The sequence below is a fragment of the Peromyscus maniculatus genome, chromosome 3, assembly GCF_049852395.1.
Source record: "Peromyscus maniculatus bairdii isolate BWxNUB_F1_BW_parent chromosome 3, HU_Pman_BW_mat_3.1, whole genome shotgun sequence".
NCBI lineage: Eukaryota > Metazoa > Chordata > Mammalia > Rodentia > Cricetidae > Peromyscus > Peromyscus maniculatus.
In genome coordinates this window covers 142,419,753-142,447,080 of record NC_134854.1, presented here as the reverse complement: position 1 = coordinate 142,447,080, position 27,328 = coordinate 142,419,753, and the positions used below count along the sequence as shown (strand labels likewise).

The following is a 27,328-nucleotide window of genomic DNA, read 5'->3' as shown; positions in this document are numbered from 1 at the left end:
TGGAGAGGCAGAGGTAGTTGGATCTCTTTGAGTTCTAGCCCAGCCTGCTTGAGAGCCAGTTCCAGGACAGCCAGGGCTAAACAGAGAATCCCTATCTCAAAAAACCAAACAATGACAAAAAATTATTTTAATTCAAAGTTAATGAAAATTAACATTTATTTTTGTGCAAATTTATAAATCTTTAAAAAGATTTTAGATTTTTTTAATGTGTTTTGTCTGCATGCATGTATGTATGTATGTACACCACATATATGCTTGGTGCCAGAGGAGGTCAGAAGAAGGTGTGTTAGATTCCCTGGTACTGGAATCATAGATAGTTGTGTTCTATCATGCTGGTGTTGGGGAACTGAACCTGGATCCTCTACAAGACCAATAACTGGTCTTAACAGATGAGCCATCTCTCCAGTCTTGTAAGTTTATAAATCTTAAAGAACTTTGTGAATCCTACAAGAAACAGTGCCCTGCTGGGCTTGGTTGTTCTTGCCTTTAATCCCAGCACTCAGGAGACTGAGGCAGGTACATCTTTTGTGAGTTCAAGACCAGACTGGACTATATAGTTAATTCCAGAACAGCCAGGGTTGTGTAGAGAGATCCTGTCTAAATAAAACAAAACAAAAACCCTGGTGTCCTATAAATAGTTATATATACAAGCCCAAGAAGATTAACAGTGAAGCCTTAATTGTGGTTTTGGAGAAACAACAAATGAGGGAGTGCTTACTAAAGATTCCTGAGTAGATAATGTATAAATTGTGGTATGTTCAAAATTTTTTACAGAATGTAAAAACCAGATGATTCTTACATATCTAAATTCAGGATAGTGTTCATTCAAGGGTAGGGAGTAAGAAGGAGGGGCCACCCTCGTAACACAGAGGACTTTATAAATTAGATGTGTAATATTAAATCACATTTTAGTTTTGCTGGGAATGCTTTTTAAAGTATCTATTATGAGAGTGAGTGGCTAGAGATAGTTTCCATTTTAATAAACAGAACAATCAACATATTTTGTATATGGATCTTGTTAAGGTATAAAAATAAACTGGATTCTTTTCCCATTCTTCATCTCAGGTAGTAAGTAAATTAGTTCCTGTAATGGCACCAGGAACTTTAAACACATGATGAAAGCATACTTCCTAGATTGCTTGATTCTGTTAAGTTTTGTTGGATGATGCAGTATAATCATAAAGAAAGTTATAATTAGTATAAAGATAGAACTATAGTGATTACTTAATCTTTTTGCCTTCAGAAACCCATGACCATTCCATGTCATTATTTGCCTATTTCTAACAATTATTGGCTGATTTTGGAAGTAGCAAATGAGATTATATTTTAGACATACATTGATACTAATAATAAATAATGTCAAGCATCACTTTATAATCCAAATTTCTTAAATATGTAGTAGTCTGTTCTCAGACCCATAGGGCATGAAAATGACTGTTATTAGTGTTTCTGTTTAATTTTAATGTTATTTATCATTAATTAATACAAAATTAGCACATTTTATTTATTTATTTATTTTTTTAGACAGGTTTTCTAACTTGCCATCCTCCTGCCTCAAGAGTGCTAAGATTGCAGCCATCATTCCCAGCTTATTTAGCATCTGTGTGACTTATGTTTATCGTTTTACATCACATTACTTTGTTTTTTCCTTTTAGGATCGAAAGTTAACAAAGTCCGAAAGGCAGAGATTCAAAGAAGAGGCAGAAATGTTAAAGGGTCTTCAACATCCCAACATTGTTCGATTCTATGACTCCTGGGAATCCACAGTAAAAGGGAAAAAATGCATTGTTTTAGTGACTGAACTAATGACATCTGGAACACTTAAAACGTAAGTCTATCAATATTTATAAAGATGAGCAAAAATTTCCAGATTATCTCGTTTTTTTAGATATACTTTTGTTGTTTAGCTTGCTAAGGCAGAGATAGTCCTTTCTACCTTCATGATACCATGTGTTTTTCCTACCCACAAAATCCTCTTGTATATAAGATGATATGGTGATTACTTACAGCAAGTATTGGAATGAGGTTGCTGCTGAATAAACCTAGTTAATTTTAAGTCATATTGATTTGTATTTCTAATATGTGTGAAGTTTAGGGATTAGAAATCAATGACAAGGTTGCCCTCTAGTGGTTAAAATGAGATTAAACTATATTAAATATTTGATCACATTTAATTTTTAACTATATATATGCAACTAGCTACTGTCTTATTTCTCTTAGTTCTAAAAATTAAAACCAAAATAGCTAGACATGTTATCCACTTGAGAAAAAGAGATAACATATAGAAATACCAAGAGCTTTAGATGAAGAAATGGGGTATATTATTAAAATCACAGGTTTGTCAAGAGCATCTGTTTATTGTATTGAGAAAGGAAGCTATTGTAAAGTACATGGTATAAATTTGTCATGGAGAAATTAAATTTTTGTTTAAAATTTTATTTTTTTAAATATGTATTTTATTTTAAATTACATGTGTGGGTTTGTATATATATGCCACCAAGGCCAAAGAAAGGTGTCTGATCCCCTGAAGCTGGAGGTTACAGGTGGTTGTGAGCCAGATGACATGGGTGCTGGAAGCTAAACTTCTTAGGTCCTCTGCAAGAGCAGTAAGCATTTAACTGCTAGGTCATATCTCCAGCTCTCTATTATAATAATGATGATGATAATAATAATAATAATAATAATAATTATTATTATTATTATTATTATTTTGTTTTTTAAGAAAGGGTTTCTCTCTGTAGTCCTGGCTGTCCGGAACTTGCTCTGTAGACCAGGGTGGCTTCAAACTCAAAAATCTGCCTGCCTTTGCTTCCTGAGTGCAGGAGAGAGAGAGGGAGAGGGAGAGAGGGAGAGAGGGAGAGAGGGAGAGAGGGAGAGAGAGAGAGAGAGAGAGAGAGAGAGAGAAATAAATATATATTAAGTGATTGTCTCATGTGTGGCTGTTTCCAGAGGCCAAAAGAGGATATCTGATCCCTTGGAGCTAGAGTTACATGTAATTGTAAGCTGCTGGATGTGGGTATTAGCAACTGAACTCTGGGTCTTCTTGAAGAGCAACAAGCCCTCTTAACTTTTTAACTACTGAGCCATCTTTCTAGCCTAGTTCCCAAGTAATTGAATTTTTAAAAATTACTGTGATATGTTATTTGTCCTCTTATTTTATTTTGAGAGTGGATGTGGTTTAAGACAAGGTCTCATTATGTAGCGCTAGGTGGCTTGAAACTCACTATGTAGACCAGGCTGCAGGCTGGCCTCAGACTCACAGATCTGCCTGCCTCTGACACTTTAGTGCCGGGATTAAAGGTTTAGTCCACCACCGGCCTGGCACACTTACTTAATTAACCTTCCTTCCTTCCTTCCTTCCTTCCTTCCTTCCTTCCTTCCTTCCTTCCTTCCTCCCTTCTTTCCTTCCATGTATGTATGTATGTATGCATGTATGCGTGTGTATGATGGTATGAATATAGAGGTCAGAGGGTAAATAAATTGTGGGACTCTTTCCGGTCTGGGAGGTGGAGCTCCAGGCTTGTTGGCAGGAGCTTTTACCCACTGAACTATCTGTCTCTATCAAATAAACAGTACTGAGCTGATATATATTAGGTCTTTGGAACATAGTTTTTGTCTCCTGATTATAGTCACTGATTTGAATGTGTCCTTGAATTTTCTAAATTAATTTTTTTAGCTAGTGTCTTCAACTCTTCCTATTCTTCCATCTACCTGCCTCTGCCTCTCAAGTGCTGGGATTAAAGGCATGAACCACTACCTCTGGGCTAAAAGATTTGTTTATTTATTATGTATACAGTGTTCTGCTTGCATGTATACCTGCAGGCCAGAAGAGGCACCAGATCTTATTATAGATGGTTGTGAGCCACCATGTGGTTGCTGGGAATTGAACTCAGGACCCCTGGAAGAGCAGCCAGTGCTCTTAACCACTGAGCCATCTCATACATTACTTTGTAGCACTGTGTCTGAAACTTGATAAATATATTCATGGATTAAAGAAAATTGTGTGGTAATTGTGTGTCTATATACATCTTTAATCTCAAGATTAAAATAATCTCTTTTCACTGGTTCAGATTCTTAGTTGATTGTCAGCATTCTGTAAGACATACCTAAAAGCATACTACAATGGTTTACTTGTGTCTTGCTTATTTATCTGTTTATTAATTCTTTGCAAAATGATTTATGGGGCTAGAGTGATGACCGAATGGTTAAGGTTCCTCTTGCAGAGGACCCCTGTTTGATTCCTAGCATTCACATGGTGGCTCACATCTGTGATCAGGGAATCTGATACCATTTGACCTCTGTGGGCACCAAACATGCATGTGGTGCACATATGTATACACATGCAAAAACACACATAAAATAAAATTAATAATCCATTAAAACTTTTCATGATTTTTTTTCATGTATAAATGTGTATATCTAAGTGAGTGTATGCCATATGTGTGTGGGAGTCTTTGGAAGAGGGAAGAGGGTGGCAGTTACAGGCTGTAGTGGGTGCTAGGAACCGAACTCTGTCCTCTGGAAGAGTGAGTAGCAAGTGCTCTTAACCACTGAACCATGTCTTCAGTGCCTGCCCCCCTCCCAGTGGGGGAAAGAGTAATCCCCAGAAAAAAAAAATATAAATCAGAGTTGTACCAGATATCGTGCTTGAGGAAGTGGGTACTATTTTTGGTATCCACACAGTGACAAAAAGGCCTTGGATATCAGAGAAAAGGGTTAGAACATAACCTGTGTCAGAAATGTAATTGTCCATAAAAAGGGTGAAGTGGCACTCCTATCAGTAAACACTACAAGAAAGCTTTTGCCCTCTAGATGGAAAGTAGGATTTCTGAAACATACTGAAGTGCTATCTTTCTTGCCCCATTTCCCTCTCCAAATTGCTATCGATGCCTGTCCCTTATATTCGTCCCTGTCACATATATTATAGAATGTGTATGTGTGTGTGTGTGTGTGTGTGTGTGTGTGTGTGTAAAAAAAAAAATATATATATATATATATATATATATATGTATATATATATATATATATATAAACTCTACTGCCTAGTTAGTGCAGGAAACTCAGGCCAAAAGATATATTGTCTGTAGCCAAGTTTTCGAAAGTGATGTGATAGTTTGGATGAGAATGGTCCCCCCTAGGCTCCTGCATTTAAATAACTTGGTTCTCAGTTGATGGAATTGTTTGGGAGGGATTAAAGGTGTGGTCTTGTTGGAGGAGGTATGTCATTGGGGGAAGGCCTTAAGTTTTCATAAGACTAGCATCACTCCTAGTCTTTTTCTCTTGTCTGCTACTTGTGGATCAGGATGTGAGAGCTCTCAGCTGTTCCTGCTGCCATTTCTTTGCTCCACCATCATGGACTCTCTGAAACTGTAAGCCCAATTAAATGCTTTCTTTTAATATGTTACCTTGATCATGGTATTTTGCTATGACAATAGAAAAGTAATTAAGACAGGTGACTTCACAGTTAAATAACTAATCCACCAAAAATCATGAACATACACAACCGGAAATTAAGATACTGTGGCGATACCGAAAGTAATCATATATTAAGTATTTTTGTAAGGATGAAAGTAAATATACAAACAGGAATGAGAATGAATAGATGACATAAAAAAGAAATGTGACTCCATCAAGAAAAGGACAGGCACGATTGAGAAAGAGCTGGAGAACATCTATACCTAATAACAAATCATTAAAATTAAAATTTCATAAGAGCTGATGATACACTCCTGTATATCCCAGTATTCAGGATACAGAGACAGACAGGTCTCTGTGAGGCCAGGCTGGTCTGTCTAGTGAATTCCAGGCCAGCCAGGGATATATAGTAAGACACTGTCTCAAAAAATAAAATAAAATTGTTCTTTGACAATTTCATACATAAATATTATCTATTCTGATTATTCTTCCATTCCTCCAATAATCTCCTCCCAATTCCTGTCACTCCCCCTTCTCCTTTCAAGTCTTTTTTTTTTTTTTTTGGTTTTTCGAGACAGGGTTTCTCTGTGTAGCTTTGTGCCTTTCCTGGAACTCACTTGGTAGCCCAGGCTGGCCTCGAACTCACAGAGATCCGCCTGGCTCTGCCTCCCGAGTGCTGGGATTAAAGGCGTGCGCCACCAACGCCCGGCTTTTTTCAAGTCTTTTCACTGCTTTAATGCCTTATTGTTTTGTGACTTGTTAAGTTTAACCAGTGTGAGCTTGAGTTTGGAATTGTCCATTGGAGCCTGGTGCACTCACTAGTGGGTACAAAATTGAATGACAATGACATTCCCCCATAATCAGTAATCAATAATTCAGCAAAGGGGGAGGACCCTGTGAAACTCTGTCCCCCAATCCATGATTGACTGTTGACAGGCCCATGCAAGCTACTGTAAAGTCATTATTGCAATGGTGGAGTAGTGCCTGGAAGATAGTCCCATAGTCCTTACCCCTATCTGGATCTTACATTTTTTTTCTGCCCCACAATTTTCCTTGAGATTTAGGAAGAATGTTATAAAGGTTCTGTTCAGGATTGAACACTCAGCTATTGTTTATTCTCAGAAACTTGAGCAGCTGTGAGTTTCTGCATTTACCTCTGTTCATTGCAAAGAGAACCTTCTCTAATTATGGCTAAGAAGAACATTTGTCTATGGGTATAAACTTAAACATTTAGAAGGAAGTTTGATATACCAGCTTTGTTCAACAGCAGTAATAAGGTCTCCTTATCAGTTATTCTCAACTCGACCCCCACAGGGCTCACATATCAGATATCCTGCATATGAGATATTTATATTATAATTCATAACAGCAAAGTTACAGTTAGGAAGTAACAATGAAATAATTTTATGGTCTGGGGTCATCAGAACCTGAGGAACTGTATTAAAGGGTTATAGCATTAGGAAGGTTGAGAACCACTACCTTAGATCCTAAAACCTCCCAGCCATGGGCTTTTAACCAGGTTTAGAGTACCGGCTATGAATTCTCTTATGTGTGGGAAAAAATAGTCTAGTAGCAGTCTTTTGCTATCTCTGGTTCTTATAATCTTTTCACCCTCCTCTTTAGCAATGATCCCTGATCCATAGAGAGGGAGGAGGTATAACATAGATGTGCCATTTAAAGGCGAGCACTCTGTAGGCTCTAATTCTCTATATCTTGTCCAGTTGTCAGTCTCTGTATTAATCACTATCTGCTGTAAAAGAAGAACATTTTCTTATGAGTATTAGAGATATACTAGAATTGGGTATAATCATAAGCCATTAGGAGTCATTCTAATACTGTATCCATTTCATAGAATAATAGTAGTAGATTTCCCCTTAGGGCTTGTGACCTAGTAGCCATGGTAGTACCAGGCATGGGGTCTATCTTAAATGCAATTATAAAGTGCCTGCTTACTCCCATAAGTGCCACACTAGGCCTATTTGTAGCTCACAGGGTTCTCAACTGGGTAGGACGGTTGATTACTTTTCCTCTTTGGTAGAATGCATAGCACCTCCCGCACTATGAAAAATTGTCAGTAGGGATGAAATTTCTGCCTTGATTTCTCTATGTCCTATTAATCAACTATGTGACGTCTTCAGCAATAGTGTCTTGCCCCCAGTTTCTGGAGGGTAACCAAGAACAATGGCAATAGACTGTAATGTTTAGGGGGTCTGTGGGATCACAGTGGCCATGAACTCAAATAACAGGTAACTCATTCCTAGTACTTAGGGTTTTTTTGTTTGGTTTTTTTAAAATAATATTTTTATTAGTTCTTAGATAATTTCATAGATCATATCTTGATTATATTCACCCAACCTCTCCCCTAAAACAGGTTTTTTGTTTGTTTTGTTTTTTGAGATAGAGTTTCTGTATGTAACAGCCCTGGCTAGTCCTGGAACTCACTTTGTAGACTAGGCTGGCTTTGAACTCACAGAGATCTGTCTACCTCTACCTCCTGAGTGCTGGGATTAAAGATGTATGCCACCCCGTCCCGCTCTAAAAGCAGGTTTTAAGAATTAAAAGTAATTAGGGACTTGAGAGATGGCTCAACAGTTAAGAGCATTGGGTTCTCTTCTAGAGGACCCTGGTTCAAGTCCCAGAAGCACATGGTGGCTAAAAACTATCTAGTCTTCAGATGATCAGACACCCTCTTCTGCCAGTGTGAACACCAGGCACACAATTGGTGTACAGACATACAGGTAGTCAGAACACCAATACACAAAAAATTAAAAACAACTTGCCTTTGCTATTAAGTTTATTTAATTGCTACATCCAAATGTAAGTTTTATTTTAGTTCTACTCTTAGTTTTTCTGACAGATCCAAATCTTGTATATGTAGGATTTAAAAAAAAAATGATTACTGTGGAGATTTTATTTATATCCTCAACTCTTTACAAATTTAGTGCTAATATTGTACACTTTCATGCAAAACACGCTTCTTAGCTAACACTTGTTTTTATACTGTGATTTTTATATTACATGTATATTTCATAGACCTTCACAAAATTTTATTAACTAGTTGCATGTACTTTAAAGGTACTAATATGAAAATATTAGTAGATGCTTTTCCTTCCCTCACTCTGCATATGTACAAATAAAATGTGCACCACAATGCATTTCTCAAACAATATTTTCTCTTTAGTGATTAGATAACAAAGACTCTTATGCCATACTCTTCATTTAGTCATCCTGTGGATTCTGTTGCATATGTACATACTTCATCAGTTAACTAATTGGAGATTTGGATAGAAAATATACAGAATTGAGGGCTTTATTTTGTGACCAATTTCTGAAATTTCTTCTTTCCTCCCCCTCCCTCATCGTTTTTCTTTTTGTTTTTTTATAACAGGGTTTCTCTCTGTAGACTAGGCTGTTCTGGAACTTAGATCGGGCCGGGCTCTGCATCCAGCATGGTAGAATTAAAGGTGTGAGCCCCATCACTCAGCTCTTCCTCCCCTTCTTAAATATTTTATTTTTTTTTTGAGATTATAATTGTGTATTTGTCATTTCCCCCCTCCATTTCCTCCCTCTAAGCCCTCCCATGGTACCTGCTTCCCTTGGTTCTCTTTCAAATTCATGGCCCACTCTTCTCCAGTTGTTACATATATATGTATGTGTGTGTAATACACATATTCCAAAGTATATAAGTATCTACTCAGTCTATATAATGTTACTTGCTGTGTATGTTTTTCAGAGCTGACCATTTTGTATTTGATAACCTATTGGTGTCCTTTTTCTGGGAAAGACTAATTTTTCCATTCAGCATTTCTTAATTGCTTATAGGTCTTTGTTTAGGGTTGAGACTTTCTCCTTTTCATGTTAGCTTATGTTTATGTTTTTGTTCAGGTCATGTTTAAGCAGACATGTTAGAGAGACTTTATGGGTATAGCTTCTGACATTTATAGAAAACACACAACTCCCTGTTCTCTGACTCTTAAAATTGTTCTGTCCCCTCTTCCACAATGATCTTGAGCCTTAGGTGCAGGACTTATGTTGTAGATGTGTATCAGTTGTGTCTGGATGCTACATGTGTCTGCATTCTGATAAGTTATGGTCTCTGTTACTAAGAGAACTTTCCTTATTGAAGAATAAGAACTACATTTCTCAGGCCACCCTGGGCTACAAAGTGAGTTCCAGGACAGCAAGGTCTAAACAGAGAAAACCCTGTCTTTAAAAAAAACCAAAAAAAAGAGTGAAAGAAAGAACTACACTGCTATAAGAACAAAAATTTAGAATGTAGTTAGGGATTATGCTGGTTTAATAAAGTGGCAGTTATAGATTCTCCTCTAAGATCCACATCTTAGTCCTAGGTAGTGGCTAGGTTTCTGGTACTAGGCATGATGGCATGATTTCCCTCGTGTTGAGTTAGTCTCTTCTTTTCCTTTTTAAAGTGTATTTTATTATTATGTGTGTGTGGGGGGGAGAAGTGCATGGAGAGGAGTGAGATATAAGAATAAATTAGAGTATGAATAAGAATGATGTGTGTGTACTAGTCCAGAAACATTCCATGGCACAAGCATAAAGGTCAGAAGACTAAATCCAGGATATACTGCTTTCCTTCTACCATGAATTCCAGAACAAATCTAAGTCATTAGGTTTATGCACCAGGTTATCTGCCCTTCTCCTTTTCCATGTTTATAAAAGAAAAAAAAGTTTACTTTGTGTGTCTGTATGTGTGTGTCTCTGTATGTATGTGCACACCACCCGTATGCAGATGCTCATAGAAGCCAGAACAGGGTATTGGATTCCTTGGACCTGGAGTTAAAGGCAATTATGAGCTGCCTGGCATGGATTCTGGGAACTGAACTTAGGTCTTTTGAAACAACAGCAAGTGTTCTTAACCACTGAAGCATCTCTCCAGCCCCACCTTTTCTTTCCTTATCACCATTGCACTACAGTCATAGAACTGTTCTTTATTACACCATGTTCAAAATCTGTTCCATGTGAATCAGGGGGGATTGTCATCAGGCATGGCAGCAAGTACCTTTACCCACTGAGCAGGAAAGCACGAAGACCTGAGTTCAGTCTTCATAAAGCCCACAGGAAAAAAAAAAAAAACAAAAACAAGGCATGATTATCTGCTTATGAGCCCAGTCCTAGCCAGTCTGTCTAGTCTACTTGATGAGTTCTAGGTCAGTTGAAGACCCTGGGTAAAAATACAAGATGATGTAAGGACATTCAATGTTGACCTTTCTTTCCACATGTACATGCATGTGCGCATACATACATAGGCTGCTTACACATTGTTTTTCCTTTATTCTCATGTGAAATCACTCGGACTGATTTTGTTTTGTTCATCTTTCAATCACTGTTTGTGTTTTTATTTTAAAAAAATTAAACTACATTTATTTATTTATTTATTTATTTATTTATTTATTTATTTATTTATTTATTTTTGTGTTTGTGCATATGTGTATGGGTAACATGTGTTATGTGTTCTGGTATATGACTGGCAGGAGTTGGTTTGCTCTTTTTTTTTTTTTTTTTGGTTTTTGAGACAGGGTTTCTCTGTGTAGCTTTGCGCCTTTCCTGGAACTCACTTTGTAGACCAGGCTGGCCTTGAACTCACAGAGATCCGCCTGGTTCTGCCTCCCGAGTGCTGGGATTAAAGGTGTGCGGCGCCACCGCCCGGCGGTTTGCTCTTTTTTTTTTTTTTTTTTTTTTTAACCTAGTAAGCCATCTTGCCAGCCCATTTTACATTTTATTAAAACCAGTTTAGGATTACATTGGTAGAAGCCACTCCATTATTTATTAAAAGCAGAATTCTTTTAGTTATGTCAATAGCAAACTAATTTTAAAGTATACATTTTTTTTTTTTTTTTTTTTTTTGCTGTTACAGGAATTTTCTTACCAACTGCTTATTAAATAGTTTCTCTGAGAGCTGGGGATGTAGCTCAGAGTTTGCCTAGTGTATACATAGGCCTGCCTGGGTTTTATCCATAGTACTGCAAAAACTGGGCATGGTGATACATACTTGGGAAGCAAAGGTAGGAGGAGCAAGGGTTCAAGATCATCTTTAGTTATATAGAAAGTTTGAAGCCACTCTGGGTTATATGAGACCCATTCTCAAGAAAACAAACAAACAAGTAAAAACGAAAGAAGGATGCAGAGGCAGAAGAATTACAAATTTGTGGCTAGCCTGGGCTGCATAGATCCTTTCAAAACAAACTAATGACCAGAGAAGTGGTTAAGATCACTTGCTGTACAGTCTTGAAGGCAAGAAAGAGCTCAGATCCCAGCACCCAGGTGACAAGCCAAGCAACTGGTAAATGCTTGTAACTCCAGTCCCAAGGGATTCATCTGTCTCTTTTGACTTCTACACATGCACAGGTGCATGCATTCCCCTACCCCACATGCATGGATACATACATTCACACATAAAAAAAATTTTTTTCAAGAAAATTTCATTACTCAACAATAAAAATGTTCCAAGGACTTATTTCTTGTCTTTTAATAGAATTTTATTTCAAACTTATCTTAGCCCCTTTAACCTTACTAAAAGTATTACTAACCCTTAAAGTTACTGAGTCTCAATATTCTAAATTTGATATCCTATCTTTGGTATGTTAGAATTTAATGGAATTCTTCAAAGCAGAAAGCTGGTATCATTGATAACCTGTTTGGTTTACTTTGCCTTTTCCAGGTACTTAAAAAGGTTTAAAGTGATGAAAATCAAAGTTCTAAGAAGCTGGTGTCGGCAAATCCTTAAAGGACTTCAGTTTCTCCACACACGAACTCCACCAATTATTCACCGGGACCTTAAATGTGACAACATCTTTATCACCGGCCCTACAGGCTCAGTCAAAATTGGAGACCTTGGTCTGGCAACTCTAAAGCGGGCTTCTTTTGCCAAGAGTGTGATAGGTATGTTTCCAGTGTGCTTTGGAGCCAGTCTGCCTTTTGACATAGCTTTTCTTTAGAAACCTGATCCTGTCATATCTTTTTTGACACTAAATAAGCCTTCAGAAATCTATATCATGAACCTAGTGATCAAGTCTAGTTAAATATAAAATGAAAGAATTTTAATATTTAAGCTTCTAAAATAATTTTGAAGACTGTTGATGTTTTATAAAGTTACATGGAGAGAAGTAAGGTGAATTTCATTGATATAACCTCTTTTTACTGTCTCACTGAGTCATTCTGTTAATACTTAATATTTTATATTTATATTTATACAGTAGAAGCAATGTGTTGCTTTTTTTTTTTTTTTTTGTAAAGTAAATGAAGTTTATATGTAGTTTAGCTTCAGAAATGTCAGTTGGCTATATATCTTCAAGAATACCTGGCTGTAAAAACTTGATTTGAAAATAGGAATATAAGGGGGTGTTTTGTGAAAAGCTGGTCTCATCAACTTTCCTTTACTCTCACCTTTTATAATGAATGATATATCAAAATTAGATTTCTCAGCCTTAGTGCTCTGCATAGCTGGGTCTAGATAGTTACTGTGTAGGGTTTTTCTTGTATACTGTAGAAATATTTCATAGCATACCTGGGTTCTACCACAAAATATTTGTAGTATTCCATGTCTATTTACTCCTAATTGTTACAACCAAAAATGTCTCCAGACATTGCTGTAAGGAGAGCAAAATTAACCCTATTAGGAATCAGTACGCAGTCCAAAGAATAAGAGTGACCTTTCAGACTTTTTAATTGTATATTAGATTCAAACCTGAAAAAAATAATGGCTGTTTTGCTAAGGTTTAACTCTCTGAAATTTTAAAAATTTTCAGTTCACATTCTATTCTGTTCTCCTATAGGTTATGACATTAAAAGCTCATTCATTATTAAATGGGCCAGAATCCTAAGTACCAGTAAGAAAAGCACGACACACCAATAATTTGCATCTTTCTTTCTTTCTTTCTTTCTTTCTTTCTTTCTTTCTTTCTTTCTTTCTTTCTTTCTTTCTTTCTTTCTTTCTTTCTTTCTTTCTTTCTTTCTTTCTTTCTTCCTTCCTTCCTTCCTTCCTTCCTTCCTTCCTTCCTTCCTTCCTTCCTTCCTTCCTTCCTTCCTTCCTTCCTTCCTTCCTTCCTTCAAGAACAAAATAAAACCAGTGTTCTCATTGGAATATTGTGAAGTTAGGATTTCTAATGCTGTTTATACATTTTTACACAATATATTATTAACAAGAAAAGTACATTTGAAGCTGAATTGCCCTTTTGTTTTCTTTATAGGAAGCATTTGATTGTCTTGGGGATCTTAAAATCACTAATCCAACAGAGTTATTTCCTTTGTTTATTAAATCATAATGTGCATACTTGTTCTGGAATTGAAGTTAAAGATTCTAAAATCATTGTAAAATCTAATATTGTAGGACCATACACATGCATACTGTGCTCACAAACCAGTCTGTGTTTGAGCTCTATATTCGTATGTGTATGTGCATTTGTTTTTCACCCGTAGGATGTCCTTCACTGTATTTCCTGTATCTGCATTAGGCTTATTTGTTTACTGTAGGTTGGATCTTAAGTATGTGAAGAAAAGGTTCTGGTGAGTGGCCTTTGCAGATAATTATATTTTATTACCTTTAAAAATATATTGAATACAGAGGTTGGTGTCCCCCCCTCCCCCCCAAGGCCTCCTTAATATGTGAAGTATTAATGGCAAGAGGCAAGTTGTAAATACTCCAACTTCCCATAGAGGGCAGACAAGTATTTGGTCTTTTTATCGTTACTGTCTTACAGTATCCATTTTGTTCCCTGCTAGTTCTTTTTTTCTTTTATTACCTTTCCTTCTATTTGTTTTCATTATGAATAATATTAATATATCTCTTAGCCAAAGTTAATAGTGGGAACACAATTTCAACAGTATAAGTAGTCATTTACCTGACTGTTCAGCGTGTTTTAAAGGCCTCACAGTGGAAGATCTTCTATAGGATATTTGATGGAACAGGCTAAGAAGATTTCCACCCTCTTTTCCCCTCTTCTTTTTCTTTTTCATCCCCGCCGACGCCGCCCGCCCCGCCCCCCCCCCCCCCCCCCACAGGTGGTCAACCTCTTTGTTTCTTGAAACCTCTGGTAGGTAACACCTACAGCTATTGATCTCTTGACTCTGAATCATTGTTTTATTTTAAGGTACTCCGGAGTTCATGGCTCCTGAGATGTATGAGGAGAAATATGATGAATCCGTTGATGTTTATGCTTTTGGGATGTGCATGCTTGAGATGGCTACATCTGAATATCCATACTCAGAGTGCCAAAATGCTGCGCAGATCTACCGTCGAGTGACCAGTGTAAGTCCTTGCTAATTGTTGATGACATTACATCAGATCTAGTAAAATCAAGCTTGATAACATTCACCTGTGTAAAAGGGGGCTCTAAAAGAAAGCCTAAGCTGTTGGGATGGGAGGTTGCTGAGTTAGATGCAGTGTACAGTGAAAGCAAAAATAAACTCAGTTTCTTCCCACCTCCCTTACAGTCACTTAAATGTTTATCTTGAGGTATAATTTATTTGAAATTGCATTCTAATGTCTTCTAATAGTTCATCTGAATTCTTAATTATGATGCATGGTTTTGTATTGCTATTATATTGCTTTAAAGGTGATTTCAATTGAAGACTTTTGAAAGCAGCAAGAAGGTATAGGTTACTATTACAGCAGTGAGACTGATAGATAATTGATATAGAAGCATCCAAGATTCATTGGGATCTTAAGTATAAAGAGGAAAGCGGTTTTGTTTTTTTTTTGGTTTGTGGTTTTTTTTGTTTTTCTTTCAGAGAGAATGTTAGATATTATGATGGGTTCAGGAGACAAGATAGCAGGTTCATTTTTCTGTTGTAATTATTGCTGTAGTCTCTCTCTCTCTCTCTCTCTCTCTCTCTCTCTCTCTCTCTCTCTCTCTCTCTCTCTCTCTCTCTCTCGTCTTTTGTTTTTTGAGAAGAGAGTTTCTCTGTGTAACCACCCTGATTGTCTTGGAACTCACTCTGTAGACCAGGCTGGCCTTCAATTCGCAAAGATCTGCCTGTCTCTGCCTCCTGAGTGCTATGATTAAAGTTGTGCACCACCACCGCCCAGCAGGAAAAAGATTTTGCACAATAAAAACATGAGTTATGTTCTATATCTATAGACCTTCCTGGATAGTTTATATATAGGAAATAATAATATGTGGCCATTTGTGACTAGCTTCTTTCAGTATGTTTTTAAAAGGTTCATCATTTGTTCTCATTCTCATTTTGAGGGTCATAGTGTTCACAATGAAACCCCTCTGAGCTTTGTATATAGTGGGCTGGTGATTTCCCTTATGCCTGTCATTACTTTTAAGAGGTAATATTCCATTGTGAATATACAATGTAGTTTGTTTAGCATTCATCTGTTTGGACATTTAATCTGTTTAGCTTTTTAGGGTATTGTGAATAGTCTGCTGTGAATGTTCATGTACAAGGATTTGATTGGTCATCTGTTATTTAACTTCTCTTCTGAGTTAGGCAGTATGGAATCAAGTGATAAGGGTGTTGAGAACTGAACCCAAGTCTTCTGGAAGAGCAGTAAATGCTCCTAATTGCTGTGCCATCTCTCCAGCCTTAACATACATTAAAAAAAATTTGGGGGTGGGGGGAGAATCTCTCACCAAACTTGCAAATTTGCCTATACTGACTGGCCAGTAAACCCTACAAATGTGCTTGTCTCTGCTCTTCTCCCTAATCTGTCCCGCCCTGCAACTCCCACCCCACCCCTAACTAGGATTATAAGAAACACCAGGTACAGTTTTTTGCATGGATTCTAGGGCTCCAAACACTGTTCTCATGCTTGTACAGCATTTGCCAACTGAATCATCTCTATAGTCCTTTCAGTTTTTTGTTTTGTTGTTTTTTGTTTTTTTTTTTTTTTTTTGGTTTTTCGAGACAGGGTTTCTCTGTGTAGCTTTGTGCCTTTTCCTGGAACTCTCTTTGGAGACCAGGCTGGCCTCGAACTCACAGAGATCCACCTGGCTCTGCCTCCCGAGTGCTGGGATTAAAGGCGTGCGCCACCACTGCCCGGCTTTCCTTTCAGTTTTAAAAGGTAATTTAGGTGGATGTAGTAATCTTGATTGGCAGATGTTTAAACATCAGTCCATGCTCTTTTTTCTGCTGAGCAGTCTGCAAATGTTCTGATAGGTTTGCCTTTCTAAATAACCTGTACTCCCCACCCTTGAAGCTTTCAAATATCTTTTGTTCTAAACTCTTCAAAATTGTTTTAAAATTATTTTATGGCTGGGTGGAGCAGCACTCAGGAGGCAGAGCCAGGCAGATCTCTATGAGTTCAAGGACAACCTCGTCTACAGAGCAAGATTCAGGACAGGCACCAAAACAACACAGGAACCCTGTCTCAAAAACAAACAAAAATATTATTTTATGTGTATAGGTCTTTTGTTTGCATATATATATCTGAGTACTACATGTGTACAGGTCCTTGAAGCCAGCAGAGGGTGTCAGATCCTTTGGGACTGGAGTTAGAGACAGTTGTGAGCTGCTGTGTGGTTGCTGTGAAATTCTGTGAGAGTAGGAGAGCAGCCAGTCAGTGCCCTTAATCACTGAGCCATCTTTCCAGCTCTTCTTTTAAACTGTTGATAGTTTAACTATAATATAATATGTTGAGGTTCTTTTCTGGTAATATCTATTTGAGATTCTACTTGGGTGTCTATCCTCCTCACTAGATCTAGGAGCAATTTTATTGACTAAGTTTACTGTGGTGGTTGGAATGAGAATGGTCACCACTTGTGGAGCTATTTGGGAGGAATAGGAGGTGTGGCCTTGTTGATGGAGGCATGTCATTTTGGGCAAACTTGAGGTTTAAAAACTTGTGCCATTCCTAGAGTGCTCTTTCTGCTTTCTATTTGTGGCTCTGGGTGTGAGCTCTCCGTTTCTGTTCCAGGGCCATGCCTGCCTGCTGCCATGTTCCCACCATGATGATGGTAATGAACTCCTATCTCCCTGGAAACTGTACATTCCAAATAAACCCTCCTATAAGTTATCCTGGTCATGGTGTTTTATCACAGCAATAGAAAAGTAACTTAAGACATTTACCATGGCTTTAATCTATATCAAGTTCATAAGTGTATCGCAGATTTGTTAGTTTGGTCTCTTAATACTATACCAGACATCTTGAGTCTTGTGGTCATAGGAGTTTTTTCTTTATTGTGTGATTGCCTTTAATCATTAATATTTTTCTTCTACCTAGTTTATTCTTTGTTTTTGAGTTATTGTTTTTACTTATTTTGTTTTATATTTTATTATGGTACATACATGTGTACTTACGTACAGGTGTATTTAACAGAACAAGTGAGGTCAGAGCACAGTTTGTACATGTTGGATCTTTGCGATTCCATGGGCCCCAAGAATTTAAACTCATGTTCTCAGTCATAGCCTAAGGCACCTTTCCTCTACCGAGCCATCTTGCTGGCCGAGTCTCCATTGATTTGTTTTCTTTTTCTTTCTTTTTTTTGGTTTTTGGTTTTTGTGTGTAATCCTGGCTGTCCTGGAACTCGCTCTGTAGACCAGGGTGGCCTTGAACTCACAGAGATCCACTTGGCTCTGCCTCTGAAGTGCTGGGATTACCAGCAGGTGATTATTATTTTTTTTTAGGTTGGGTTTTTTTGAGCTGTTTATTTTCAAAACATTTGGTGGTTTTTGCTTATTTGTTTTGTTTTTCCCGCAGTTTTTGCTTAGTTTACTGTCCAAGTTGCTGAATTTTTTTGAAGTCTCAAATTGACTTTATTTTTTTTTATTTAAATCATCTTTGAGATTTTTTTTAAAATCAAAACTAGACTTTAGAATTTTTGTCTAGAATTTCAACCATTTCACCTTAAGAGGAGTTATGTTGCTTTGATCTCTCATATTTTATTTCAACGTGGTTTTGCAATTATGGTTATCTCATTTATCGGTAGCTTTTTCTTAAAGGCTTACTCCCCAAAACTTACTGCTTTCAGAAAAGAGAAATTAAACTGCCATAACAGCAATGTCAAAAAATGGTACAGGAATATAATAAAAAGTAAAACACAAAAACAGAAACTGCAGTGTGCCATCAGTCATCATAGAAATGATGAAAAATGTAAAAACAGATCATAAAATTTAAAACAAAAAGTAAAATTAATAAAAGAATGAAATAAAAGAAGGGGTAGAAAAATGATGTGATGAAAGAGCATCTCAGGAGATAAAAAATTTCATTACAAAATAAGTAAATTTTGTTTAAAAGATAATAGGAATTTAAAAGTAAAAAGGGGCTAGTGAGTTGGCTAAATGGGTAAGACCATTCTCTCTGCAAGAGGTGGAGGTAGCCAGATGCCAGAGCTGACCTAGTGAAAAGAACAAGCTTCCAGTTCAGTAAGGGACCTTGTCTCAGTGCAATAAGGTTGAAGATGATAGACTCCCTGTGTTGTGCTCTGGCCTCCACATGTACGTGTACGGGCATGCACACCTCCATACTTCAAAGGATGCATCACATACACCACATACACACAAACCAAAAGTAAAAGTAATACCAACTATAAAGAGAAACATAAGGGTTTTTTTTAATCTTCTAGTATTAAAATCAACCAGATAGATATAGCAGGTTGTAGCTAGAATCTGTTGTAATTCTTTACTATCCTCCTTGTATAGGTTGGTACTTAAAGTGGGTTAATGTTAGGGCTAGTGTTTTGCCTTGTTTTGAAATAGCATCTCTTGTAGTCCAGATTACATAAGAACTTACTGTGTAATGGAGGATAACCTTGAAACTTTCATCCTCCTGCTTCCACCCTCTGAATGCTAGAATTATGCAAGGATAATATGCCACCATACACAATTTATGTGGTACTGAGAATTGAATCTAAGGCTTCATACCTACTAAGCAAGCAAACTGAGAACTGAGCTCTCTCTATCCCTACTTCACTGTTTTGCCTGTGGCAATTGTTCTGCCACTGTTTATTGAACACAGTGAGATTTTTATGCCTTTAAGTGGTTTTGGCACCTCTCTGCTAAATCAGTTGACCTTCGATTACACACACACACACACACACACACACACACACACACACACACACACACACACGAATTTGTCAAAACAACTCCTTGGTTTTTTGAAGCAGGGTTTCTCTGTGTAGTCCTGATTGTCCTGAAACTCACTCTGTAGACCAGGCTGGCCTTGATCTCAAAGAGATCTGCCTGCCTCTGCCTCTTGAGTGCTGGGATTTCTGAGTGCAGGGATTAAAGATGTGAGCCACCACCTCCCAGATAAATATTTTTTGAGATTTGTTTTTATTTTATATATATGGCTGTTTTGCCAGCATGTAGAGGGTATTGGGTCCTCTTGGACCTAGAGTTAGAAACAATTGTTAGCTCCCAAGTGAGTGCTGGGGATTGAACCCTGATCCTCTGGAAGAGTCAACAGTGTTCTTAACCACTGAGCCGTCTCTGCAGCCCCCAAACCCTTATTGATCTGTATGTCTCGATTGTTGCATAGGTGAATTAGATAATTTATCACATAGTACATCATACTTCACCAATGTATGCATGTTGGCTGGTTTTTAAACCTACCTTTCAGGGAAGGATTGGGGACCTTACCCCAAAGATTGTTATCTTTGTAAGAATTGATGTATATACTTTAGAGTATCTGTGATATCCCATGTGATGTCAGAAAGAGATTTCTGTGCTTACTGTGGCTATAAGCCAAGGAACACTAAGGCCAAATCATTATAAGCTAGGAAGATTAAAAAGAGGATTTTGCCCTTTATATTTTAGAAGGCATTTGATCATGCTAAAACTGAAGGTTAGGACTGCTGGCCTCTAGAAAATAAATGTCTTGCCGGGCAGTGGTGGCGCATGCCTTAACTCCCAGCACTTGGGAGGCAAAGTCAGGCGGATCTCTGTGAGTTCGAGTTCAGCCTGGGCTGCAGAGTGAGTTCTAGGAAAGGCACAAAGCTACACAGAGAAACCCTGTCTCGAAAAAACCAGAAAGAAAGAAAGAAAGAGAGGAGAGAGAGAGAGAGAGAAAGAAAGAGAAAATAAATGTCTCATTCAACTTGTATTACTTTGCTATGGCATCCCTCTGAAACTAAACAGTTATGTTAATATATGACAAAACAATTTTAAATTCACTTTGCTGGATTTAACCTTTGTAATAATCCTATTTCCAACTATGGTCATTGTTATCAGTTACTTGTCTATTGCTGTGACAAAATACTGGACAAAAGGGAGAAAAGGTTTATTTTGGCTCATAGTTCAAGAATACTGTCCATTGTGGTAGGGTGTTTTTATTTATTTATTCATTCATTCATTCATTTTTTTTTTTTGGAAAGGGTTTTCTCTGTGTAGCTTTGCGCCTTTCCTGGAACTCACTTGGTAGCCCAGGCTTTTTTTTTTTTTTTTAAAGAACATTTTACAGCTGGGCAGTGGTGGCGCACGCCTTTAATCCCAGCACTCGGGAGGCAGAGGCAGGCGGATCTCTGTGAGTTCCAGGCCAGCCTGGTCTACAGAGATCCAGGACAGGCACCAAAATGACACAGAGAAACCTTGTCTCAAAAAAACAAAACAAACGAACAAACAAAAGAACATTTTACATACCAATCACAGACTTTTTCCTTTTTATGTAGCCTAGAGAAATGGCACCACCCACGTTTAAGATTGGTCTTCTCTTCAGGTAATCTAATCACAAACATTCCCCAGGTATTTGTCTCCAAGGTATTTCTAGGTCCTGTCAAGCTGACAATTGGTATAAACTGTTTGTTTCATTACATTTATTTGTATTATTTGTATTGCGTATATGTGCATCCATGCCACAGCATGCATGGGTGGAGGTCAGGGGACTCTCCTTCCACAGTATGGCCCCCAGGGATAGAACTTGGGTCATCAGGTTTGGTCACAAGCTGAGCCATCTCTTCTGCCAACAAATATTTGAGTCCCTTCTGTATTTCAGACTTTTACAAATTCTTGGTATTAAATACTTTTAAGTGTAGTCCTTGTTTCTAAAAAGCTTTCTTGGGACAGGACAACAGACAACTTAGGGACCATAGAATATAAAACAGCTATTCTAATATTAAATACTCAACTAAAGCACATAGGAGCAGTGAGAACCTCATTGAGTTGAACAGATTAGGAGAATGACCATTAAAGATCCTACATGGCCCTAAGTATTACCTGTAAAAGAACTGCAGTTGTCCATGTCTGTTGATTTTGCAGATAGGAAAAGAGTTATGAGGTAGAGAGTGAATGAAAACCTTTGACTTCCTTCTAGAGTACTGGCAGAATTGTTGCAGCATTTATAAAACAGGTAGGTGTCACATAAGCAGACCTAAATTTTATAAAGATTATTCTGTATGTAGATTTGAAGAGCTAAAAGCAGAGTAGGGAAACTAAAACCAAATCAACTTAAACAAAAAACAGTTGAAAGTTGGCTATTGAAGGTCAGATATGTTGGTATATACTAGCATTCAGAATGCTGAGTCAGGAGGATTATGAGTTCCAGGCTAACCTGGGCTATGTAGGAAGAAGGGGAAATGGGAAATGATTATCATAGTAATCAACTAATGAGGGAAATGACAGATAGTGTGGAAGTATGGAGTTGTAGAAATAAAAAGGAAGTAGATGGATTTAAGAGGCTTTTGCTTTTTGTTTTGTCTTATTAAAGTTAAAATTGAGTTCTTTATACTTAACAGTTAAGAAAATAAATGACCATTTTAGAAAAGTGCACTTTTACAACGGCCATTGGTAATTGCTGATATTCCTAATTGGTAATTGTTATAAGAACAAGGGAATGTTGAATGTTCAGCCATAAATTGGAAAACTGTGTCACTTATCACCTAAGAGGAAATGGAAAGAATTTAAAAGCAGGTGGAAGTAGTTGAAGGAGGTGGAACACTGTCTTTGGAGCATGTTGATGTCTTGCATTAGCATTATTGATTCCATTGAAGTTGTGTTTACCAATATCTGTCTCTTCTTGAGGAAGGATTTACAGTAGCTGGGGGCGGGGGGCAGGGGGAAGGGTTTAGGAGGTCCCACCTTCCCTGAGTATCTTATCTGTAGGGAGTTAATGGTCACCAGGGAAGGCAGATATGTTTTCTTCAACTGTCTAACTGATTGGAGCTCATGCTCTTGTAAGTTGTCCTTCATCCAGATCCTGTTGAGAAATTCTAGTAAAACAGAATGGGACAAGTAGACACATACACAATGCATAAAAATAGAAAGTGGGGCACTGGAGAGAGAGATAAATGGCCCAGTGGTTAAGAGCACTGGCTGCTCTACCATTATATTAGAAATAAGTTCAGAGTTGCAAAGAAAAAGATCACAACTCCAATTAAAGTGTCTGGACAGAGCAAACTTGACTCTTGATCAAGAAAAGATCTATCGCACAGAGACAGTAAGTGCACTTGGCTTTTATTCTACCTAATTCAGGTGATGACTTTGTCTTGACCTTAGTCTTAATTCAATTAGACAGCCTTAAAAGAATTGTAATGATTTAGCACAAGGGAGGCCCTGGCTGACCGGGTCAGGGTGGTCCAGGGGTGAGGGAAACATGCTGGGCAGATGCGGCTGTGGGTTGCGCTGCATCCACGTTTATTATAATAGAAAGATAAGGAAAGAGGGAGAGAGAAAGAAAAGAGAGGGGGGTAGAGGGGGCGAGGGTGCACACCTCATGGCAGGGAAGGGAGGAAGGGCAGGAGAGAGCAAAAGAGGGAGGAATTTTCTTTAAGGGAACATTGGATGGTGTCCTCCTTGGATGGTGTCAGGAGCACACAGCCAAGTCCCCAAGGGCTGGGTCAGACACTAACAATTGGCTTTATGTAATTATATAAACAATAGTGACTACTGTTAAATAAGATTGATGTAGCAGTCTTTCTTTTAAATCTGCCTCAGGTGTAAATTTAACTAATTTTAAAATCCTAATGTTCTCTGCTTACCTACTACATGCTTATTAAGGAAACATGTTGATGTTTGGTTATCCATTCAGAGAGGTTATAGTTTCCTAACACCATACACACACCAGTTCTCAATTTTTGGTTTCTAGTCAAGGTCTATTATTTATGTCCTACCTATCAGTAATTGATTACAAAGACTCTTAGACTTACCTTCCTAGGCCAAAATATCCCAGAATTCTGTTCACATGAATCCATGAGCTTTAGTTCTAAGTTTCTTTGTTGTTTTGTCTTTTGAGACAGGGTCTCCCTGTATTTCCCAGGCTGACCCAGACTCATAGCAGTCCTTCTTTTTGACTTAGCTTCTAAAATGCTGAGACTACAGAGGCAAGCTACCATTCAAATTTTAATTTTCATAATTAATTATATAACATCAATTAATTGTTTCTTTTCCCTCCTCTCCCTTCTTCTGTCTGTTTCTCCCCCACCCCTCTCTCTTTGAGATAAGGCTGCCCTCAGCTTACTTTTTAGACCAGACTAGCATAAACTAACAGAGATCTGCCCTTGTCTGTCTCCCAAGTCCTAGGATTAAAGGTGTGCACCATCACCCCTAGGCTTACCTTGTCCAGTTTTTTGAGACAGGCTGTCCTTAAACTTGCAGTGTAGTCAAAGATGACCTTGACCTCTTGCTTTCAACTCCTGAGTGCTAGGCTGGCATGTGCTGCCATCATGTTGGGGATCAAACTTGGGACTGCATGCATGCTAGACATGCACTCTACCAACTGAACCATACCTCTACCTCCTTTTTGTATCTTCAGGTGTGTTGTGGACATGCATTGAGTAAGATAGATGCTTTAATAGTCTCTAGAAATTTTATAGTATACTAGGAATGGTGGGAATGTTGAAATAGTCATTCACTAAACCAAATAGATATTATATATACACATAATGAAATTAGGAAATTTTACTCTTCTTGGGAGAGTCAAAGATAGTATTTCTGAGAAAGTATGTTTAAACTAAGAATTTGATCTGAGCAGGTATATTGAGAAGGTAATTTTTTTATAATACATTTTAAATTTTCTGATACAGTTATATGATTTCCCCTTCCCTTTCCTTCCTCCAACCCTTCCCATTCACCCCTTGCTATCTCTCAAAATATGTGTATGAATATATGCATATATATTCATATTCATAAATACAATTAATCAGTCCATGTAATACATATCAGTATGTATATGGTATCAGGACTGACTACTTGGTATTGGATAACTACAGGGTAGGGTGGGATGTGGTGCTCTTCCCTGGGGAAGAGTATTTTGAGACGGTAATCTTTTTTGTTTTTTTTCGAAACAGAGTTTCTCTGTGTAGTTTTGGTTCCCGTCCTAGATCTTGCTCTGTAGATCAGGTTGGCCTCAGACTCACAGAGATCTTTCTGGTTCTTCCTCCCAAGTGCTGGGTGGGATTTTAAAGACATGAGCCACCACCACCTAGCCTGAGACAGTAATCTTATATGAAGAAATGAACCAACAGCCTAGTTTTCTTGACACTCTTTTTTTGTTTGTTTGTTTGTTTTGTTTTGTTTTTTAATTGCTTGTGAACAAGTGTTTTCCTTGTATGTTTTTTCTGTGCACCACATGCGTGCATGGTGCTCAGGGAGGCCAGAAGAAGGCTTCAGATCTCCTGGAACTGTAGTAGAGACTGTTATCAGCCACCATGTTAGGACTAGGAATCAAACCTGGACCTTTGGAAAAGTAGCATGTACTCTTAATCACCATACCATCTTTTCAGTCCTGTTGCTGGCACTCTTTGCCAGTAGCATCCCAAGGATTAATGGAAGAAAGTCATACTAGCACTGCTACCTGTTCTGTGTTCTGTTTTGATATTATCTATTTCCTATGCCTCTCAAGAACAAGTTTTTCCTAAGTAAGCATGAGTTTTTTTCTATTTTCACAGTTACTTGGCTGTTTAATAGTTACAGCACTGAACAAGATAGAGGTTTTAGTGGTTGGTGTATTCCATTAACACTTAGATGTACAGTTAAATGGGACTACCCATGATTTGGAAGAGCAAGTAGATGCTATTATTTATCTGTTGCTTATAAGAGATTGTGAAATTCTAGGTGATCATTAAACAATTACACATCTGGAAAATATCAAGAGTTCTGGTCTCAGAGATCCAGCTTAAATCAAATGTTATATTGAATTAACTAATACTGTAGTGTCAATTATGATATGAGGGCATTTTAACCTGTATAAGTGCTGATATAAAAGTAGTAAATGCAGACTGGTTTAATAGTTGGAGAAATAAATGCACTGATAATACACTATGTGTATCATGTCTGTAATGCATTCAGATGTTTTCTTTTAATGTTAATATGCTTAGGAAGGCTTTCCCTACTAATCTATCTAAAAAAGAGTTCTTAAAATATGTACATACTTTAATTCCACCTTCATTTTATTTTTCATGGCTTTTATCACAATGGCCTTTTTAAATTTAATGTCCTAATTTGAATTCAAGTTTTATATACTATATTTTAATGAGGCTTATTTTAACAGTGATCATTGTTGCTTATATAATTACATGAAATTATTGTATTGTCTAGACATTTGCTGCCTCAAACATAAGCAATCCTCTAGAAAAGTAGCAAAAGACACAGTCCCTTTGTTCTTCATCTTATGATGAAGAATGGATATCAGTTAAAAAATAAGGCAGCATTTTCAGGTAATAGGAACTGACAGTACAGAATGAAGACTTATCTGTAATGTAGCGATTTGCAAGTTGTAAGCAGTCAGCCAGTATTTGTGAAATAAATACATGAGTACAGACTATAAGGAGTGAGTAAAACACAGTTTGGAGTTTGATCTGCTTGAAATCAGATCCCAGGAATGTTTCCTAGCTTCGAACCTAGCTCAAGTTTTTTTAATTCCTCTGAGCCTAAAGGATTAATTGAGAAAGACATATAAAACTTAAAAAAAAAAAAAGTTCTGCTTATATACTTGTTATTCAGCACTTGTTGGATATTGCTATTATTACTAATATTACTATAACACGAGTAGTGGTGAAATTAGCTGTCCCTAATGTATAAATACAAATTGAATTAAATTAAATGTGTTTAATAAGCTTCATTCACATGAAGCCAAGCTTTAAATTGGGTAAGAGAAGCTGATATTTCCTTTAATTTTGTCAGTTGCCTTGCAAAAGTCCCTTAAATAGACTATTTCTTTCTAATTTTTGTATCAATAAATAGATAATACCTTCATTTCACAGGTAACACAGACTTTAAAGTTTTAACATTTTGCTTAATACAGTGAGTGGTACTTAGTAGCAGAGTCCAAAAACAAGACATAAAGATAGATAATAATATTTTTGTCCTATGCTTGTTCTTTTAAAACTTTTTTCTCTGGGTATTTAAAAAAATAATAATCCCTAGCCAAGGTAGTGGTGGCACATGCCTTTAATCTCAGTACACACCTTTAGTCCCAGCATTCAGGAGGCAGAAGCAGGCAGATCTCTGAGTTTCAGCCAGCCTAGTCTACAGAGCAAGTTCCAGGATAGTCAGACTACACAGAGAAACCCTGTCTTAAAAAACCAAAACCAAAAGCAACAAAAATTCCATGAATTAAAAAACGAATCTTATGAGCTATAGATAACACAAATTCATACGTAAGATCCTCATACTACACTTTGTAGGGCCTTACATAAATGTCTGGGATCTTTGTGCTGCACAGAAAAACTGCTTAGTTGTATGTTATACTTGTCATTTGATCCAGTTATCTCAAATTTATGCTTTGGTAGTGAGAAGATCCAAGTAAGGGTACTAATTCAGCTATGGGAGGCTAAGGTAGTAGGATTGAAAGTTTAAGCTCTGCGTGAACTACGGAGTGAACTCAGAACTTTGTGAGACTCTATCTCAAAGTAAAATTTTAAAGATGGGTATGAGAATATAGCTCAGCAGTAGAACACTTACTTATCTAGAATGTACTTGGCCGTAGGTTCAATCTTCAGTATGGAAGAGGAAAAGTAGCACAAGTTTTTGTATGTTATGAAAAGAGTTTAAAACTTTAGTACACCACAGC

The 27,328-nt window shown here is 37.3% G+C and overlaps 1 protein-coding gene across 14 annotated transcripts in view; it reads left to right on the top strand.

The window, feature by feature from the left end:
• Positions 1–27,328, top strand: part of Wnk1 (WNK lysine deficient protein kinase 1) — a 143,300-nt gene that overhangs the window by 42,693 nt on the left and 73,279 nt on the right. For all 14 annotated transcript variants that reach the window (XM_076567793.1, XM_076567792.1, XM_076567791.1 and 11 more), the window contains exons 2-4: positions 1,656–1,828; positions 12,098–12,318; positions 14,526–14,683. In XM_076567793.1, coding sequence (XP_076423908.1) covers positions 1,656–1,828; positions 12,098–12,318; positions 14,526–14,683 — 552 coding nt within the window. The remainder of the gene's footprint in view (positions 1–1,655; positions 1,829–12,097; positions 12,319–14,525; positions 14,684–27,328) is intronic.